The sequence below is a fragment of the Accipiter gentilis genome, chromosome 12 (assembly GCF_929443795.1).
Source record: "Accipiter gentilis chromosome 12, bAccGen1.1, whole genome shotgun sequence".
NCBI lineage: Eukaryota > Metazoa > Chordata > Aves > Accipitriformes > Accipitridae > Astur > Astur gentilis.
The window spans coordinates 781,884-802,778 of NC_064891.1; the positions used below are offsets into that span (position 1 = coordinate 781,884).

The window sequence follows — 20,895 nt, forward strand, 5'->3', positions numbered from 1 at the left end:
TTGAAGTATCCAAAATAAGAATGAAATATTTTTGACCTTGTCAGTAGAAAAATACCCAATTGGTCAAGTTAGTAAAATACAGTCCATTTGATTGGCTTCATTTAATTTGAAAACAACAGTGTTTAAAGTCCATGTTTATACATTTAACCTCTGGGAAAAAAAAAGGTTAAAACCCTTTTTCCTTTGAGCTACAGTTGCTCAGATTACCGCAGAAAATGCCAAAAGTTTATGTCCTTGGAAGACTACTTTGTTGAGCTGACTAATCGTAAAACCCAATCATCAGAAGACAAAAAAGAACAAAGAGGCCAAAATAAGGTTGATTCTTGGAAGTGCATCAGTTACTGGCATAGGAACTGGATCGGCAATGAATTCTGAATCCACCTCTATCTCTGTTGTGTTTTTACTGTGTTTTGCTACACTGGAATAAATGTCCTTTGTTGTTAGTGGAAAGCATTCTTCCTTGATCCTGAAGACCCTCTGAATGCATTTTAAGCATGTCAAGACACAGTTTGTTATTATAATGTCCTAGCAGTATAATTGGAATGTATACTGCATGCACATTTGAATATTTGTAAGGATTTCATGTATTTTCCTTTATTCTGCTTAAAAATACATTGTAGCAAATTAGTGTTGTGGCTTCACGCTAAATTTTGAGAAGGTATATTGTAGTTGAATCATGCACTGATTCTCCTAAGGCACTTGAAGTTAAATCTAATTTTTACCCTGTCTGACAAATAGGACCACTAAATGTCTGACTTGAATGCCAAACATCATCCCTACGAAACCTGTCTTGAGATCCAGGAAATTACAAAGGTAGCTCAAAATTTAAAAGTTTGGTTTTACTGAGCTGCTAGAGGTTTTGTGTCTTCACCAGCTTCTACAGAAAGCACAGATGATTTCTTGAAAATATCTGTTGATATGTAGAAAGTTGTCCCTATTAGTTGAATCACTTGAGTTTACTGCAACCTTACTGCTTAGCTGACTGCAATTTTAGCATTTAGCATATACTTAGTTAAACTCAGTCATTGCTAAGAAGGATTTTCAGGTGTTTGGTCACCTTTCATCTTCATTTTCATGTTGAAAAACTTACTTTACAAATAGTTCTCTGTGTGTTGCAAAATCTGTGACCACCAAACAGTCTTAGAATATTGATAGATTTTTGTTACCTCAGAGTAAGTGGTCTTCCTCCTGCTTAATGATAGGGAATATGCTGGAAAGGATAAGACATATCAGTATTAATGCTCTCTAGCATGTAATTACATTTTTTTATTCCATCTTTTACCTGGCTGAAAGCACCTGGTCTTTGTGTGCCTCAGTTTATAATTTAGTTATACAATTTATGAAGTAACAAACATACTGTGATCTGCTGTATTGCTCTATGATCTAGTGTTTACCCTTAAATTTTTAAGTATTTATGTTCACTTCATGTAGACCAGACATTTCAGAGTGCTCCGAGGGCTAATGATTTATTTGTGGGTTTATATCTTCATTTATAAATCCTTAATTTGCTTGGAAAGGACAATGAATGACTGTCTCTCATGGAACAGTTAACAAGTATCAGTTTTGGATAATTGTTGTGGACCATTATGAACATCCCATAGAGAACTATGGTTCGGATGTAATTCTCATTGCTGAGACTGAAGTCTTCACTCAAAAAAAGCTTTCTTTCAAGTTCATACAAGCTTTTACTCTAGAAGAAGATGCGACAGGATTCCTGTCATGTTCATTCTTTCTACCCATACTACCATCTTAGGTAATAATGGTTAGATGTGGGTTTCTGTAGTTATATAGAGAGTATTTGAAAATTGGACATAATTATCTGATACTACTATAGACTTATTTTAGCAGTCAGAAGAGAATGTATTTGGAGACAGCTAGTCTCATTCATCAGCGTTAAAGGATGAAAATATATTTATCTTGGGGAAGACGTATCCAAAGTCCTGTATTTCTGGACAGAGGATTGCATTTTCTTTTCAAAGAATTACTTATTTCATATAGTTTATAAAAAATTTAATTGTTAGCAGCTTGCAAATTCAACAGATCTTAGAATTCACTATTAAAGGGTATTTTACCAGAAACTCATGATCAGACAGCAGGTGGTTGCTTCCCAGATACTCTCCACAGAGCCTACTGCTCCTAAGATTTGTATTTTGGGGCTTCAACCCCGTTTGTGTGGATGGTTTATTTGGGGACTTATTTGAGCAGAATGTCTCTGCAGCCTGTTTCTAACTTCACTGTTTGCAAAAATAAGTTAGTCCTTGTAACAAGAAAGTATCCCCCCCACACTCCCCAGTGTACTTCCAGATTCCTGTAGGCTAGTACTGGTAAAATTGTGTTTTTCCTAACATTGCTGAAAACTCAGAACAACGCCACTGACTCAATTGAGTTGTTAAAGATTTAGCTGAATCTGTGTTTCTAAAATTGGAATTATGGACACTGTGTTTTGACACAGAACGTGCTATGTCTCAATGGCTTTGTGCATGGTAAAGACCATATAATTTGAAAAAACTTGGCTCTCAAAAAGGAATGGGGAGAGCTGCTTTTTGTCCACATTGTCTGGCTGTCTCTTAGAGTAGTGGTACACGTTGAAACTATTTTGACAGTCTGCTGAATTTTAACTTATTTTATTGCTCTTTTGTTTCTGTGTATTTTCAGGAATTATTTACCTGATCTCAGCTCTTGGTCACCTGGCACGCTCTGCGCTCTTCCTGACTGTTTCTGCACGGGATGGGGGTGGCCTTCCCTCTGCCACCAATGCAGCCGTCACAGTAAACATCCTTCAGACCGCTTCGGCCCCTGCCATATTTGAGAGATCCCGGTATGCTTTTTCTGTTCCTGAAGATGCACCTGAAGACAGCCCAATCGGCACTGTGAAGGCCAGAGAGCCTACAAGTAAGTTGCATGCTCAGTCAGAGATTACATTGCATTTCTGTTGTGACCGTTAACTGGAAATATCTGCAGATAATTTTTTTTAAAACTTTTGTATTATTCATTCAGTCTGTCAAGCATTAAATAGTATTTACTGTTGGTATTTACAGCAGCTGATGTAATCACTGCTGTATCAGGATGCTCTTTGGAACAGATGGAGATTTGTGGTACTCTCCTTGGTGGTCCATGGGGATTGGCAACTGCCTCCATTTCTTCAAGATGGATTTCTGTAATTGTAAATGGGGAGGTGAGAAGCATTTTGTGAAAGTGTAAGGAAATGTCCGTATGATGGTGTGGCTTGTGTTAAAGCATTACCCATGCAAGACATATCTCGGAGCAATACTTGTTATCAGAGTGTTCAGAAGTCTCAGAGAATCTATATGAAGTGGTGCTGCAAAATAACCCCAAACAACACTCCCCCAAAGGGACCACAAACAAACAAACCCCCCCCCCCCCATTTTCTCAAATTAAGTGATAAAGTCCAGTGAATGTTTATGGGACCTTTTGAAAATTTATTTAATCCATTTGGTTTCATTACCGTTTTTAGAGGCAAATGGGTTAGCTGCTACTAGGCCTTAGTCATAAAAGATCCTGTCCTGAGAGCCATATATATTTGGTTCCTATGCAGAACAATGGGAGCCATGAGTCCACGTACCAGCTTGATGATGGATCTGTACATGTAAGGTGGTAGAGGCAGAGGTTTTATATAAGTTTGATTAGTCAGGTCTTCCCATTTTCTCCTTCTTGGAAGGACAGTGCATTGACCACTGTCCTTGGGGTGAGGTAGCACCTGTGGAGCAGCTTTGGTAATAAGCCTGAACCTTTAGATAGCTTTTGCTTTAGGTAGCGTCTGATGTATAAGGGTTATAGCAATGGTCATCCATGAACAGTAAGTTCAGTAAAATGCAGTTCTTTCAGAGAACTGCCACCTGTTTCATTCCTTGCTATAGTGAATGCCTGTGTGTAATGAAATTACTCCCATAAGACTAATTTATGGGAGTGTTTTTTCTATATTTTAGAAAAGGGAAAAAACAAGAGGCTTTTATACTATTTCCTCTATAGAGTTTTATCATACCAGTGAGATGAAAAGCAAATGGTGCACAAGTGGACAAACTGTATACAGTCATATTTTACTGAAGGGCTCCAGGGACAGGAAGAAGGAAGCATAAAAAGCCCAAGGAAGTCAAACATCGGTGTAGCTTACATTTATTCCACTGAATTTAACAGCATGCATTCTTCACAGATGTTCACACCAACCTTCGTATTATCACTTTCTTTCTCTCTCTCTCTCCTTTTTTTTTTTTTCATTTTTTGTTGTTATTTCCATTTCTAGATTCTTTAGAAGTGGTTTCTTACAGAATTTCCTCCGGTGATCCACATGGAAGATTCTCTATTGATCCCCAGTTTGGTATCATCCGCACCAAACAACAGCTTGACCATGAAACTCAGTCTGTTGTGGTGCTCACCGTTCAGTCACAGTTGGGTAACTCCCCTGTCTATGGTAGCACCCAGGTCAACATATCTGTGGTAGATATTAATGACAACCCTCCAGTGTTTCTTACCAAATCTGACAAAGTAACTATTTCACATACCCAGCTCCCTGGCACTGCTGTCTACATTGCTCATGCAGAAGACAAAGACAGTGGCCTGAATGGGGCAATCAAATATAGTATTGCAAGCAAACAGTCAAATGCATTCAGCATCGATCCAAACCTTGGAGTGGTAAACCTCACCAGGACAGTGTTTGCAGATAAGCAGCAGGAGTATACTCTACACATAGCAGCTGAAGACTATGGCAGTCCTCCTCTGACTTCTTTGCTGATGTTGACAGTGATTATTGAAGAGCAGAAGATGGGCCCTACTTTGGTTTTTCAGAACTTGGTGTATCAAGTAGAAATCAGTGAAGCCACCTCTCCAGGTGCCCAAATCCTTCAGGTTCAAGCCCACTCACTTGATCCACACGGCGTTACCTCCAAGCTGACTTATTCCTTAGAGCCTAGCATGGATTCTGTTGCATTTGGAATCAGCTCTGATACTGGCTGGATTTATCTTCGGAAACATTTGCACTACGAATGTGCACAGATACTAAGTTTCAGAGCCCTGGTCAGCACCTCCAAGGATGAAAACCTCAGGCAAAATGCAAGTACATCGGTAATAGTTAATGTCCTGGATGAAAATGATAATTCTCCCATGTTTCTGCATGAGAGCTACTTCTTTGAAGTGGAGGAAAATCCAATTCCCAGGGGTGTGGTTGGCACCATCACAGCTGTTGACAAAGACTCAGGAAGAAACGGACAACTTTCCTATTTCCTTTTGTCTGATGGAAAGTATTTCAAGATGAATTCCAACACAGGTAGCATTTTATGATTTGTAATCTGCCTAATATTGCTTTTGGAAAGCAGCCTTCCCTAAGGGAATGGAAGTAAAGTGTAAAGCTTTCAGGAACTGCTGTGAATCTCTTGGGTTGATATGTGAATATTCTAACTCAGAGCTTCACAATTTGGGGAATGAAATAAATCTAATATATGTTCATGAAGAATGAACTAACCCTTAGGATTTTTTTTTTTCATGACTTCACTCTGGTCACTTGGTCATAAGTTTCAGTGTTTGACTGTAACAAATTAAAAGGAGTTTTAAGTTATAGCTTCAGTAGTTCATATGAGGAACTTAATTGCCTGTGATGAAGTACAGTTGAAAAGTACAGATCAGCCATAAAAAACTGTAAAGGTAGCTATGACATTTGACAGTTACAGTGATTTCAAATATTTGTGAAAACTTCTGTAAGTTACATCAAACCTGAGTTCATGTTGTACATGGCACCACAGAAATCAAATTGGCTGAGAGAAATTTTTCACGGCACAAGGTGTACTCTGCAGTGAATCCCAAATGCTTTGAGTAATAGGTACTACGTCCACACAGTATTACACCACAGACCACAGCATGGAGAGCCCAGAGGAAGGGAATCCTGTAGGGACTACAGGCACTGTAAATAATCTGGTTTAGCAAAATGATACGTAGTGAGCAAAGATCTGCTGTTTAAAATTCTTGTTCCCAGATGTCCTGCCCTCATGGGGAGTGAATAAGCTCTCCCAGAATTTCTCTGTGTGAATCTCAAAATAAAATTGTCATTTCAAAGCAGGTTCCTGTTGAGTATGTTTATGGAAGTTTAAAGGCAGAGTACTAGGAGTTAACCAAGAAGATCTTGAAATAATATGTGGCTATCTGTGTGAAGGACTTTGGCCAATTGCAAATCTACAGCTATATTGAGTAAGGTTGAGCAGATGGAGAGAAGATTGGGTCAGATTTATTCACTGGGTTTACCAGAACATATAGGAGACATAAGGGTTGCTGATTAATGTACAGACATTGTGTTGAGCATTTGCTAACCCAGGGGCTTAATAAAGGCTGTTGTCAGCAGTTGAAACCCAGTGCTCATATATTATCTGTCCTGAAGTGTGGTGAAGAAAAGGCCAGATGGATTTCTTTGGGGGTTCAGCGCGTTGGTTCGTACTGTTTTACACCTTTGCTCTGGGGCATCCACTGTATACTAAAGGATGTAATACAGTACTAAAGTACAACTGCAAACTATGATTGACAGAACGTTTCTATGGAATGGAGCTTGGGAAGCTGAGGTTTTAATGTGAGCAGTAAGGTGTATCAGAAGACATGTATTGTTATTTCACATTGAATTAGAAGTATAATTGCATGTAGTACGATGAGTGGTAGCACACAGTAAAGATCTAACTCCCTTTCTCCTTCATTTTCTTTGTCCGTCAGGTGAAATCATAAACTGGGTTGCACTAGACCGTGAAAAACACGCTCACCACCAGCTGACTGTGCTAGTGACTGACCACGGCTCACCGCGGCTGAACGCCACAGCAGCCGTGTACATAGCAGTGAGGGACCTCAACGACAATAAGCCCATCTTCCCTCAGGCGGCACTCGGGAGGGTGCTGCATGCCCAGGTGGGTGCTGCATGCCCAGGTGGGTGCTGCACGCCCAGGTGGGTGCTGCCGGCGGGATGCGCTGCCTTGCTCCGAGCACCACCCTGTGGCGGGAGCCCAAACCCCCTGCGCTGGGAAATGGTGATGGTAGTGCTGCAGCAAAATAGAAACCGACCCCATTCTTAATTGAGACTCGGGTGTGTTTGGGGGTATCAGGCTTTATCAAATGATGACGATTCTCCGCTGTGTGTTCTGTTAGATGTAAAGGATAGACGTGTATAATTTTATTTATGTGTGCAGTAGAATCTCTTTTAATTTCTGACATCTGAGTCTGCTGTACCACAGATTTTCGAATTAGCAATACATGCAGACCGTAACAGAGGATTGCTAGAACTGTATTATTTAACCATTTCCTGAAATGCTCTTTGCACTGACTGTAAATATTACTGAAATGGAAAATAGAGTAACAGATAAACTCTTGTGTTATGGCAAGGGATTTATTTTAAGACTTGCTGTTATCCATGTATATTTGCAAATTATTTATAAAATGCTTGATGACAGGTTTTGGAAGGGCAGCCGTCAGGGACACATATTACCACTGTCTTTGCAAAAGACTTTGATTCTGGAAACAACGGTGTTGTATTGTATTCAATAGAATCAGGTAAGAATTTAAAGTGTTATTCATAAGAAAAGATACATTGAAATAACTAGAGTTTTAGAGGTGCCATATATACATACAGGATTTTATGTCTATTTTGTGTTTGTTGGAATAAAGGTGTCTGCGTTAATAGGAATCGTGACCATGGTACGTCTTATGAAGTATCTAAGGAGGTGCGAGCAGCTACCTTTTCTTCCTTCCTTCCTTCTGTCCGTCCGTCCATCCCCCTCTGCCCCGTCTTCCCAGGAGTTTGGTTGCTTATGTGGCTGGCCAGAGACCGTTCAAACAGCACTCAGATTAGGACCATGCTCTTGTACTGTGCAGTTTTGTGTTTCAGTCAGTTGTTTAACATCTTAAAGGAAAGATGATCTCCCTTTTCCCATGACCAGTTAAAAATTTTTCCTGCTAAAAGAACTGTTCATGACAGTCTGAGACAGGGATCAGAAGGATCAACAGATAATCTGGGCAAACAGTGAGGCTTGTGGTTTTTAGTTCATGTTTCACCCTTTGTTTAGCACTGTGTTAGCCTGACATAGCATGGCCACTTAAAAACACTTCTCTTTAGTTTTCCCCATAATTCCTACATGTAGTAGTTCACTTCTGGGGTAAGCTATAGGATCCAGTTTTGCTTGCAGTGAAATCAATAACAGAAGGTCCAAAATTAGAACATGAGTGGGACTGGGGCATTAATACTACTAAGAAACATAGATGCGATCTCCATTTTTGCTGCATGCCACTTGCTACTCTTTTAAGCGAAGGAGAACTCCGTCTGTAACCAGTGAGGAAAACATGTCTGTTTCTCCTGCTTTTCTTCACTATTGGTTGAAAATAGCAAGAAGTGCCAAGAACAGAACTAATTCTTTATTTTGGTGCCTGCTGTATTCTAGCAGCTTAATGTAATTAATACCTTTTAAGCTCGGTATTTGTAGTCTATGGTAATTTGCACACGGAGCATACTGTTTCATCAGAGCAAGAAAGCATTTCCAATACTTCCATCCACTCAGTGCATTTCCTCAGGTGTTCTCTTCCGTGTAGGCAGAGCTCAAACGTGGGCTCAGTTGGTTTAAACTCATTACAATTATTTGTCACTGCAGAGTAAAGAACAAAATACTGTAAAGCTACATTACTCCTCACTCTTAAAAAGCAAGGGAATCTGTAGCCTCTTCTTGCCAAGACTGAAATTACCAGAAGATTCCTGTGGATTATGTTATACTGTGTCTTTATGTATCCTTTTGACTTCTGTGGAGTAATGGCAGGACTTTAAGATCCAAATCCACAAGGGCCAGAGAACTAACTCTGCTGTCTTCCACCAAGAGATGCTTAAAAAAATGAGACATTTAACAACTCTATTGGAAATTTTGCAGTTGAAATATATGTAGATAATAAAAGACTGTAGGGTCAGTTTATGGTCATACTATTATTCCCTTAATTTGGATACAAGTGACTGCCGCTTCCAGAGGGAACTGGAGAGAATCGTAGACTTCTGCTTTGCGAATAATAATGTTTTGCAGGAAATGATCCCCCTTAAGACAAAGGGAATGAGTAGTGCCCAACCCTTTGTTTGAAGGGTGGTGGCCAGGCAACACAGGAAGTGTTCTTCAGGGGTCTCTGCCTGTCTGTGTATCTAACTATATTCCCTTCCTTCAAACTATACATTGGATTTTCTTACTGGCTTCACTGTAGAGCCCCAGAGGGGAGTAAGTAAGAGTTAAAAATGACTAGCAACACAAAATACAATGGGTCTTGCAAATGCTGTCTCTAGAAAGAACAAAAGGATAAAAACAGCACCAAAAAAACCCCACTAAAAGAGCCCTCCCAGCCTTGGAACTAGATATTTTCCCGATAAACAAATCCAGAAACAGCTGAGCTTCTCTGATACTGATTTTTGTTGTTGTTAGTTGGCTCAAAGCCTTTAACATCTGGTCTTCTGTTTCATGGTGAAGTTCTTGCCTGGTTTATATTTAAAATAGTATTTTCTTGTTCAGGGACATTGTTCAGTGCTAAAATATGGAGAAGAAATATGATCTGATTTACAGCCATATTTGTTAAACACAAAGACATCAGGTTAATTGGAGGACTGCATGCAGACCAGTGGTCTTTTCAACAGTTGAGGGACTGCCACAAGATTAAGAGCTATGAGTGTCAGTGTCAGCTGTTAAGCTTGTAAGAGTCACTGGGTAATTTTTAATGTTCTTGAGACCGTAAAGAAACACCAAGATAGCAGCAATAGATTAAGCTATGCATGAGGGTTGATGGCAAATGACAACAAATTACATAAGGAAGAATCTGTAAAAGAACTATGAGGCTTACGGAACAGATGAATTTTAGCCTTCAGAGGAGAAGTGTTTCCTTCAAAATGCCCCTCTCTATTCCCAGAAAATCAAACCAGATAATTCTTAAATATTCATGTGTATGGAAATGCATGATCATATTGCCATACCTCCACTTTTGTGTTGTCACTGTAAGAGTAACCTAATTCAGAGAGAGGTGAATCCCAGCTATGTGTGCTATTCCTTAGTGATGCTGGCAATTGCAAAGTGGTTTGCCTGGCCTTCTTTGTGACTGTCAATAGGTTATAGTATAGCATTTATAACAAAAATTAGTCTGTATTTGTAGTGTATCATAAACTATTACTTTATGTGTTAAGACTAGCACTTGCAAAGTAGAGGCTTTTACAGTTGCATTTGGACCAATTCTGTGGATAGATTACCACTTGACCAACAGAGTGCTAGGAGAAGCCCAGTTTACACTGCTAACCCACAGAAATTGGTAAGTGTTGTACGTATGTCTGTAGACAAGTACTTGTTCTCCAGGGTGATCTGCTAGTAGCATATAGGGAGCATTCCTAGACTTGCAGAGGGCTGCATTTCTGCAGCAGCCTCATGGTGTTCAAGCTCTTTGGGACCATGGCATTGCCTTCCTCTTTTCTGTGAAGAGAAACAAATTTTCTTTCATCTCAAAGGAGAATGAGATGGCCAAGGCACTAAGTATTTTAAAACTTCTGAAAGATACAGTCCTTCAGGAAATTAGGTAAAAATATGTAGCTAACTATTACTGCATACTGAGGTCATGAATATCTGAGAAAACTCTAGTGTTACTTTTTGTCTGCTTTCTGGGCCATTTTGCCTGAATGCCAGTCCCTGGAATGCTTAAATGCTCTGCCAAAGTTCACAGCCACACATTGCCTGGGGTTTCTCAGGCCATCTTTTTTTTGTCCAAAACTGCAGTTCCTGTGATTATGTTTGAGAGCACAGAGTTGAGAAGGTGCCTGAGCTTTGAAGAACCTCATGTAAATGAAAGGCTGGCCAACAGGTTGGACAATGCAGAGGTGGAAAATTTAAGTGAAAAAGCATATCTGTTTATTGGCAGGTTAGGATAGAGTTGCAAGCACAAGAAGATACTGGGCCCATTAGAGTCAAGTTATTGAGAAATTTATTTTTTTTGTGTTCCATGCTCCATCTGCTCTTCTCAATTTCCTTCTTTCTTATTGATTTCTCCTATACTTTCTCCCTTTTCCCTTCATACAAAAAGGGACATCTTTAGGGTGTATGATACAAGCAGCAGTTGCCTAATTCAGGTGACTAACGGAGATGAAAACTGAGCAAATCTTTCTGAAAGTGCAGGGAGCATGAGCTTTTAGAGCAATGACAGACATGCTCTGTGAGTGTAAAACTTAAACACACTTTTTCCCTTATTCCTCATTTTGAACTTCCAAAAGAATGAGGAGTAGAATTTGGAGTGTATTTAGAAAGTGAGCAACGTACTGCTCACATGCACTTGCCCTCAGTAATCTTGGGCAAAAGTATTCAAAAGTGGTCTATCTCTTCTCTAATGTAATCTATTAAATAGGTTGAAAAGCAAGATCTGTCTTCAGGTAAGCTTTGAAATTCAGAACTGAATTCAATTGCTTTAGCTACAAAATGTAGTGTAAAAGTTTGATTAGTCTGTCTGTAGATGTAGGGAAATCCATTTCACAAGGATTTATTTTCTTTATTTTTTTTCTTATTTGGAATCAAATGGCTACACTTTGAAATTGTCCATGAATAAATTACAAAATAGACTGGTAAAAATACCAGAAAAATAGAAATAAGATGTTTCAGTTTTGACTGTCTTTATTATGCAGTACCAGATAAAAAAAAAGATGAAAATGAGAAGTACTTTTGAAATGTAAGTCCCAAGGGGTTCTAGTTTTATACAATATCTCTTTCCAATATCAGACTTCTCTGTTACTTTTATTGCCACCAAAATAAGTACAAAACTTACCATTTCATGCAATATTTGGATTTTAGTGGAATTGTAGTCTCTAGTGAATAACACTACTGGTAATTTCTTTTCTGACCAGCTGTCTTTCATTTTATTCAGAAATGTAGATTCTGACCATTCCTTTCCCCTATCAAATAAGCTTCAACCCTTCAGAAGCTCTGTGGACTGACACCCATTTCAGCTGAGCTTAGCTATTTATGTTCTGCTACTTGAAACAGAAAAACAAGTATTGGTCTTTATGCTAAGAGGTACTGACTGTCCTCATCACTGCTGAAGCCTCATAGCCTCATGCTTAGATTTCAATTATATACTTGCAATGTTTTTGTTCTCTGATATTTTTTTTAACTATTTTTTATTTTTTTGGTTCAGTTTGGTAACTGTAGCTCCATTTTGATAGAAAAATGAAGTGAATAGTTTTTGTGCACTTCTGTTTACTGTTTTCTTTTTCTTGTTAGTTCTCCCTGTCAGTTATTTTAAATGCCAGTTTTAGCAAAATGTTAAAAATATATGCATGCAATTCATGTTGTGTTTTCTGTTTTTCATATCTCCTCTGTCTTTTGCTTAGCTGGGATTTTGTGTCCTGAAACATTATACAGAACAAAATAGCGTATCTGTGAATGTAGACATACACTGTTGGGACCTAAACCAGGAAAGTAACCAAAAGCTATTTATGAAAACAGTAATATAGGGTCATTACTATTTTGAAACTATCATGAAAAATGTAGAATGCAGGACTGTCTCATTCAATATAATTGTCTCTACATATTGTTTCCTTTTGTTGGCAATTTTCTTGTTATGTTCCAGACTGCAAGAGTCAACCCAGAAGGGACTCATGGAGCATTAGAAACCTATAGGCAGTCAAAAATAGCAGAACAATATTGGAAAAATCTCCTATTTGTTGATGGTGAAACCCCTGATTTCTAACTGGCCTGCTCAGTGTTTTTTCAAATTCTGCAGGTGCAAATATTTTACAGTTGCAGGTGAGGTGATTGGATACAAAAATGAACATCTATATGTGCAGCTAACTAGTTTGCATGTGCAGATTTGAAGAACATAAACAGCTTCATGCTCACTTAGGTGCCAATAGAAATATAGTTTTTTATGTGTGTTTTGTGTACTACATCTGCACTGAATTTATTTTTACCATAGTTGCTTATTAGAATAGCAGCTGTTATACTGCATGACTTTGTTTAACCCACTAGCACACCTTATTAAAAATTCACATAGTAAAAATTTTTTTGCATAGTATTTCAAGAGAGAAGTAGTTATGACAAATTTGATTTTCTAAGTTTCTGGTAAGGTATACCAAGTAATAGATACTTCCCCATTTTACTAAAAATTAGAGAGTAATTTGTATTGCATTCCTTAAAAATGGGGGAGGTGGGTGTCAATCTCTTTTCCCAGGTAACAAGTGATAGGATAAGAGGAAACAGCCTCAAGTTGCACCAGAGAGGTTTAGACTGGATTTTAGGAAAAAAATTCTTCACTGAAAGGGTTATCAAGCACTGGAACAGGCTGCCCCAGAAAGTGGTAGAGTCACCATCCCTGGAGGTATTTAAAAGACGTGTAGATGTGGTGCTTAGGGACGTGGTTTAGTGGTAGACTTGGTAGTGTTAGGTTTACAGCTGGACTTGATCTTAAGGTTCTTTTCCAACCTAAATGATTCTATGATTCTAAGTCACAAAGAGCTCTTTACTCTTCCCTGGTAGAATTTTTCTTTGCAACTCTAGAATAAGTGTAATATGTTGTAGCTCTAAATAGTAATTTTAATTAGAAGTTGCTTGTTATTAGCATGCAGCCAGTCTTCGATGAAAGATGTAAGCATAATTTCTAATATTCACATGTTGGTCTGCAATAATTTACTGTAAGATTTTAGCTACTCCTACTTAGGTCCTGGTTCAGAGCACAGGCAGGGCCCGTGGCATCACTGCAGTTATGGTGTCTTAGGGGTAGATAGGGCTCTTTGCTAACCCATAGTCTGCTAGGGATATGAGCCAGCTGTGTATCCAGCATCACTTGCTTGACCCTTCATGCCAGTTCAGAGACAAAGACTTAATTATTTCTCTGGCCCTGCCTGCCAACTTATGTTGGAAGTAGGAGTACCAATCCTCGGTTGTCTGCTGCTCTCTTGATGCACACACCATTGGTGTTAATGACGTTGCTATAAAATTGAGCAGTCACTCTAGTACTCCATAGCGTTTCTTTCTGTAGCTTTCTAAATCCAGAGTAAGTGGTTTATAATAACTATGTACTCCATGAAGGAAGAAGAGGTGATCCAAATGAGTGCAGCAGGTTTCCTTTCCTCTGGGTCCTACTCTTTTTTACTGTTAATTACAATGTTCAGTACTATGGAGGCAAGCTGAAGAGATCTGTGATAACTCATACCCATTTTTTCCCTAAAGAGGAGGATATAGGATACTTCCAGATTGATGCTGTCAGTGGGGAGTTAAGAACAACCCGGTCTCTATCGTATGCTGAGAGATCAGACTACAGAATGATGGTCACAGCCAGGGACCAGGGCACACCTTCACTTCAAGGACATGCTGCTGTTCACATTCAGGTACTCATTTATGTTGAGGGATAGAACAATTATGTTAGATACTTAGTTACTTTGAAAAAAGAATTTTGGGAGACGCTAGAGAAATAAGCTGAAGAAAGGAGGAAGTTCCAAATTATAAGCACCTTGCCTCATGGTAATTTTCTTTAGCTATTTTTCCGTTGAGAGAGGAAATGAGAGGGCAGACTAATTTTGATTTGTTAAGAATAGACAACAGCATTCTGCGATGTCTTGCAAATAGATTATGTTTATGCTTTAGTAGGAGGTCATTATGAACACTAAAAAAGAGAAGGAAAATATCCAGGTAGGCAGAATGAAAAGCAAATATCAGGAGAGACTGAAAGTGGGGGAGAAGGTAGTTTGGTTTTTTTTCTCCTCTATGTTACTCTATTTCTAAATTCTGTCTCTGTAACCCAGTATAAGGATAGCTCATTCCTTTGTGCTGGTTTATACAGGGCTGCTCTGCATGGGCGTGTGAAATCCAGCGTGTGCTCTTTCCACAGTCAGCCACATGCTGTTCATCAAGCTGCAGTGGGGCTGCTTTGCCCAGGCTGCCTATGCACTCCTTTATCAGAGGTTGAACGTCACTGAGGCTGCTATTTTCATGTCACCCAAAATATGGTTAATTTTGGATAGCTTGGATAAAAATGCTTCAGTCAAGACAAGGCAAACGCAGTTTCCACAGTTAAAGAGATTCTTTCATTTTAAAGCATTAACTTGGAACACAGCAGCAATCCATAATGAATGAAACTCTGTAATGACATAAACAACCCTCAAAAAACCCCAGCTATCTGTTTGCATTTGGAAGACTGCATAATGTACCATGCTTTCTTTGTCACATCTGTCCCTGTGATCCTGTCCTACGTAGAAAGAGTGTTGAAGTGCTCCAGAGCAGGGGCAAAGATAGCAGTATTCAAGTTGTCTGTCTTTGGACCCCTGTGATTCAGAGAGTGAGAGACAGTCTTGTCCCTTTTTTTTTAACGTGGGAATGAAAGATAGTGTTATGGAATGACTGGCCAAGGACTATCTGAATTCTTATGGAGCATGCTGACTTTGTTTTCTGGCTTTGAAGCATACTTGGGATAAATAACAGTCACAAATAATAAACAATTAAACTCTCAATTAAGGAAAACAATTTTCATTACATTGTTCATAATAATGATCGGAAAATATTGCAGTCTTTTTCTTTTTTTGTAGGTAATCCCATTTCCCAATGGGAGATCTGTCTTCTCTCAAGATTTCAAGCACTTTGTTGTACCTGAAAATTTTAAACCTGCGCAAGTGTTGAATTCTCTGAAGTGGCCTGATAATCATCTAACGACTAACAGGAAACTGCATTTCAGTATTGCTAAAGATGATGATGTTCATTTTGAAATGGATAGCTTGACAGGAGACCTTTATCTTTCCAAGGAACTTGACTATGAAACAGCTTCGCACTTCTTTTTGCAAGTTATTATAAAGGATTATAATAGTAATCCTCCACAGAATAACACTGTCTTCCTGAGTATTGATGTAGAAGATCAGAATGATCATTCTCCGTATTTCCAAGATGACTTTGTAGTGATTGGCATAGAGGAAAATGTACCTGTTGGCACACTGGTTTACACATTCAATGCAAAAGATGGAGATGGCAGTTTTCTGAACAGCAAAATACAGTATTCCTTAGAAAAGAGTAACATGGCTGAAAATCCATTTCTTATTCACCCTTCCTATGGCACCTTGACCACAGCTTTTCCACTAGACAGGGAGACTACTCGCTCTGTGATCCTTACAGTGTCTGCAGCAGACCAGGCAATAAATCTGACTGATCGCAGGCTTGATTCCCTGGCTGCAAAAATTGTTATTTTAGATATCAATGACAACAGTCCCAATTTTACATCATCGCCTCTTTCCTACATCATGGAGGATGTGGAGGTGGGCTTCCTTGTGCACCACATAATTGCAAAGGATCCTGATGAGGGAAGAAATGGACAAGTTACCTATCACATTCTTTCAGGCAATGAAAACAAAGCATTTGTATTGGATAAAATCACAGGTACTGTAACTTCTGTTCTCTGGATTTTTTTGTACTGTGCTTCTCATGGTAATATTGAGGAGTGCATACCACACAATACTGAAATACCACGTTACTATAATAGTCTACCCAGGTGACTTACCATCCTCAGGGGTGATTACCTTGGGCAGAGCACCACACAAGCACGGCAGTACTATGTGCAGCAGGCAAGCTCAGTGAGACTCAGCTGAAAAATTTCCACATGACACTATTACTCTGTTGTGTAGATGTACTGGAGTGCTTTCCAATAGTGTATTAAGGAATGTGGGAAGAAGGTGTGTGCAAGTGAAATGCTTCATTCTGATTTTTGCATGGTGCATACTTAAAGCATGTGCACACACATGTATTGCTATACGTACACATGATGAAAGGGGAAGTCAAGATCAAGGAATGTGCGTTACACTGTGGGTGGAACATGTTCTCACGCTAATAGTTGCAATATTTTCTCGTTCTTATTCTGATTTTGAATCCATTATATGATACAGCTGACACTGATTTGTAGAGCTCCTAATTGTGTAACTTGCGTGCAAAAGACAAATATTTCAGTTAAATAAAGTTAAAAAGTTAAGTCCAAAATTAAATTAAAAAAAAATCTCTGAACTTCACTGAAATATTCTATGAATCCCGGTTTCCCTTCATGTCAAAATGAGTATTTCTGGGCCAGTTAGCACTCTAAAGGGAATCACAGGTAATGACTGACTCCAAAGTCTTGGAAGCCTTGGAGCAGTGGCACAGTGTGCACAGTGATGTTACATTGAAGCTGTGAGTGCTGGGACAACTGGGATCCTTACCTGGACCAGAACACTTTTTTAATACCTTCTTTCTTTATAATAGGACTCTTAACTACAGCCCAGCTTCTGGACCGTGAGATTCAGGAGCAGTACAGTTTGACAGTCATGGCTCTTGATGATGGCAGCCCAGCTCTCTCTGCCATGCAGGTTCTAACCATCATTGTTCTTGATGTGAATGATGAGACCCCGATATTTCTGAAGCAACTTTACAAGACTGCAGTTCGTGAAAACCAACATCCAGGGGAGTTTGTCATAAAGGTGGAAGCTGTGGACAGAGATGCAGGTAATTTCTGTCTTTTTGCTGTTGATTTCATTGTGGACCATAGTAGACTGATTAAATCTTGCTGCCTGCTGTGCTTGCATGTACAGCTGTTGTGCTTTTCCCAAGGTGATGTATGAGTTTTGGGTTTCAAAACATGGTTTTTGGTTCAGACCCTCAACCTTTATTGAGGGCTTGGAGGTATTCTGACTTACACACTGGGGTAGCTTCAGCTCTGACTGGTATATTAAATGTAAACATGCGCTTGCGTGATGCAGAGTAGCTCAGCGTACTGTAGCTTTCATGTGAAGATAGCCAGCATGCTCTGCTTGTAAATCAGCAAAAAATGTTCAGCTCAGTTAAAGTTAATATTTGAACGTTTTTTTGCTCTCAATCAGAGCGGTTTGAATAGTTTTAAAACAGTTCACTAGACCAGGGGCCTGGTTTTGTGACAGAACCGGCAAATATGCACTAATCTTTTCTCACCAGAGAGGGGCACTGTCATCCAAGATTTTCCAGCTAGTTGTGCTGTGATGGTATGGTGGAAGCTGCTCTGGATTTCAAATAGGATTTTACATACGTAAGAATATTAATGCATTGCTTTTCAAACATACGCAGAATAGATGAGTAAGAAGTGCTGGTTCACAGGCTCTTTGTATCACAGGTAAGCACTAAACGTGAGAGACTCTTTGCTAAACAACTAAAAATTCCCTCCGGTTCTTCAACTACCTGCTCTTTTGAAATACCTAAATGCATATGATGTTACAGGTAGTCTGTGTGCTGGAGAGAATCTTATCTTAAGTAATACCACACACAGTACATACAGTTGGTGTAACATGAAGCAGTTACACAGAGTCTGTGGTCTACAGAAAAGATAAAATCTGGAAAGAGAATTAAATACTACAATACTGCTGCAGTTGGCCCAAAGGTGGTCTCAAGTCTGTGAATGACTTTCTTTTTACTGTGGGTTCATTTTCTGCACATCTTTAGAATTAAGTTTAAGGTTGTGCTATCCAAAAAATAGATAAAACAATAGGTCTTGTTAGCAAAATAGTTTTCTGTATTGAGTAAGATTTGTCATTTTAATGTAGAGCACATATTGATTATGAAAGGCTGATGTGAGCTCAGTAGAGGTGCTATATAGAAGAGACATTTCCCCACAAGTATGTAAAATATTTAAAAATTAGGAAAAGGTGGGTAGCCCTGTCTATGAAAATCTTCATGACAGCTGAACAGTGTTACAGTCTACCTCTGTAGCTTGCTCTTCCAAGTATTTTCTTTCTTTTGTGGATCACACTATAAAAAAAAAAAAAAAAAAGGCAATATTTGAAGTAAAAATTTGCAAAATAATAGAAAAAAGGAGTGGGAATTTGCTTGGATTCCTCTCCCTCCTTTCTTTGTCCCTTATATTAATTTATTGCACATCTTGTGGGAAATACAGCAGAAAGGAAATTTTGGGAGCCGTTAGGAGCAGGGAGTGGGGGTGGCTTGGCAGGGTGGAGAGGAAGGGCATTCCAAGTGTACTGGGTGGCACAGTGTGCGCCTGCCTGTGCAGACACTTCGGGCTGGAGCACTGTTGTGGCTGATGGTTCCTTCCTGCTTTTTTTTTTTCTAAAGTACATTTTCCAGTAACCACAGTCCTTCTGTTGGGTCTTTTTCTCACATTTGCCTGATTTGGCCTCATGTCATGTGCGTGTAACAGTATTGTTCCAAACACTGAAGTGATGCTCATAATGTAAGAAAATAGAATTTATATAGGAGTCATATAAATATAATGCTACTCACTTTGGTTATATTTTTTGGAACAAAATTTTTGAATAAGATAACTCTTTTCATGGTGTTCTTTCATTTTTTACATCACATTTTTTACTTTATTTTTATTCTCTCTTTAAATTGCATTTCACATCACAGTAGTATTTGCATAGTCTCAGTGGAGGACTTTCCTCCCATCACAGATGCGGGGTTTTTTTTCACTTCATATGTTTTCTGACTGACCACGGGGAGGAATCATTTTTACTGACAATATCAGCCGTCATCAACCTTTTGTTTTGTTTGTCTTACTACTCATTCCCTGTGAAGGGAAGAGGGAAAGCAAGCAGCTGTCACCTTCTTTGTGTTTGACCCTATGTGTTGTGAGCTTGCTTCCAGTTCGAAAGGTTGGGTTTTTGTTTTGGTGGTGGGGTTTTTTTGGAAATCACTACTAAAATTTTTGCTTGTAATGTTGTAATGATTTTCTTTCATGTGGATATACATGAAACATCTTGTTCGGCCAGCTCCCTCCTGCACATAACAAAAGCTGCACTTATTGCAACTCTGTGTTACCTCCTTTCCTCTAAGTCCTCTTACACTGTGGGAGCTCTACCACCCACCCCGAGACCAACATCTAACAGTACAACACAAGTAAATGCAAGTGTAAAGATACATGTAGTACAGGTAAATGCTGGAAAAAAATGCATGGGAAAGCAACCATGCCCACAGCCTATTTAAGATAGGTCAGGGGTTTGTCTTGAGATACGACTTTGCAGCAGCTCTGAATGAACTGAAGTAGCATTTATCAAGGTTTGCTTTTAAGCTGATGTGCCCCTCTGTGGTTCAGTAGTTATGTCTGGAGCTTTAGGAGAAAAATCTCAGAAGATTAATGGGGACCACTGACTTAGAGTTATGAGACAGGGCTTACTGCCATTCACTGGACATTTTGTCTTGCTCATATTCATGGATTAGCATGGTCTTAACAACACTAGTATTATAAAGATGAGACTTCAGCCTAGATTTGGGGCAGGGGGGACATTTGTCCCATTGCTTCTTCACTGGTGTTGGCACTAGACACATCCACAGTGTAATGCCATGGCTGCTGCTTCCAAGAAGCTGGGGGAGCACAGGGCCTGCCCGTGCTATGGTGAGGTGTCCTAGTTTCAGCTGGGATATAGTTACTTTTCTGTCTAGTAGCTGGTATAGTGTTATGTTTTGGGTTCAGTATGAGAAGAACGTTGATAACACACTGATGTCTTCAGCTGTTGCTAAGTGGTGTTTAGACTAAGTCAGGGACTTTTCAGCTTCTCATGCCCAACCAGCAAGAAGGCAGCTGACCCAAACTGGCCAACGGGGTATTCTATGCCATGGGACATCATGCCCAGTATATAAACTGGGGGGACTTGACCTGGGGGGGATCCCTGCTGGAGAACTAACTGGGCATCAGTCAGCAAGTGGTGAGCAACTGCATTGTATTATCACTTGTTTTGTATATTCCAATTCTTTTACTATTATTATTATTGTAATTTTATTATTGTTATTATTAGCATTATTATTTTCTTCCTTTCTGTCCTATTAAACTGTTCTTATCTCAACCCACGAGTTGTGGGGCTTTTTCCTGATTCTCTCCCCCATCCCACTGGGTGTGGGGAAATGAGTGAGCAGCTGCGTGGTGCTTAGTTGCTGGCTGGGG

The 20,895-nt window shown here is 39.3% G+C and overlaps 1 protein-coding gene across 1 annotated transcript in view; it reads left to right on the forward strand.

Annotated features, from left to right (window-relative positions):
* The window catches only part of DCHS2 (dachsous cadherin-related 2), a 117,959-nt gene that overhangs the window by 67,354 nt on the left and 29,710 nt on the right, over positions 1-20,895 (forward strand). The window contains exons 4-10 of the mRNA XM_049814836.1: positions 2,656-2,892; positions 4,262-5,281; positions 6,706-6,893; positions 7,434-7,533; positions 14,196-14,353; positions 15,548-16,385; positions 17,238-17,477. Of these exons, the coding sequence (XP_049670793.1) occupies positions 2,656-2,892; positions 4,262-5,281; positions 6,706-6,893; positions 7,434-7,533; positions 14,196-14,353; positions 15,548-16,385; positions 17,238-17,477 (2,781 nt within the window). The remainder of the gene's footprint in view (positions 1-2,655; positions 2,893-4,261; positions 5,282-6,705; positions 6,894-7,433; positions 7,534-14,195; positions 14,354-15,547; positions 16,386-17,237; positions 17,478-20,895) is intronic.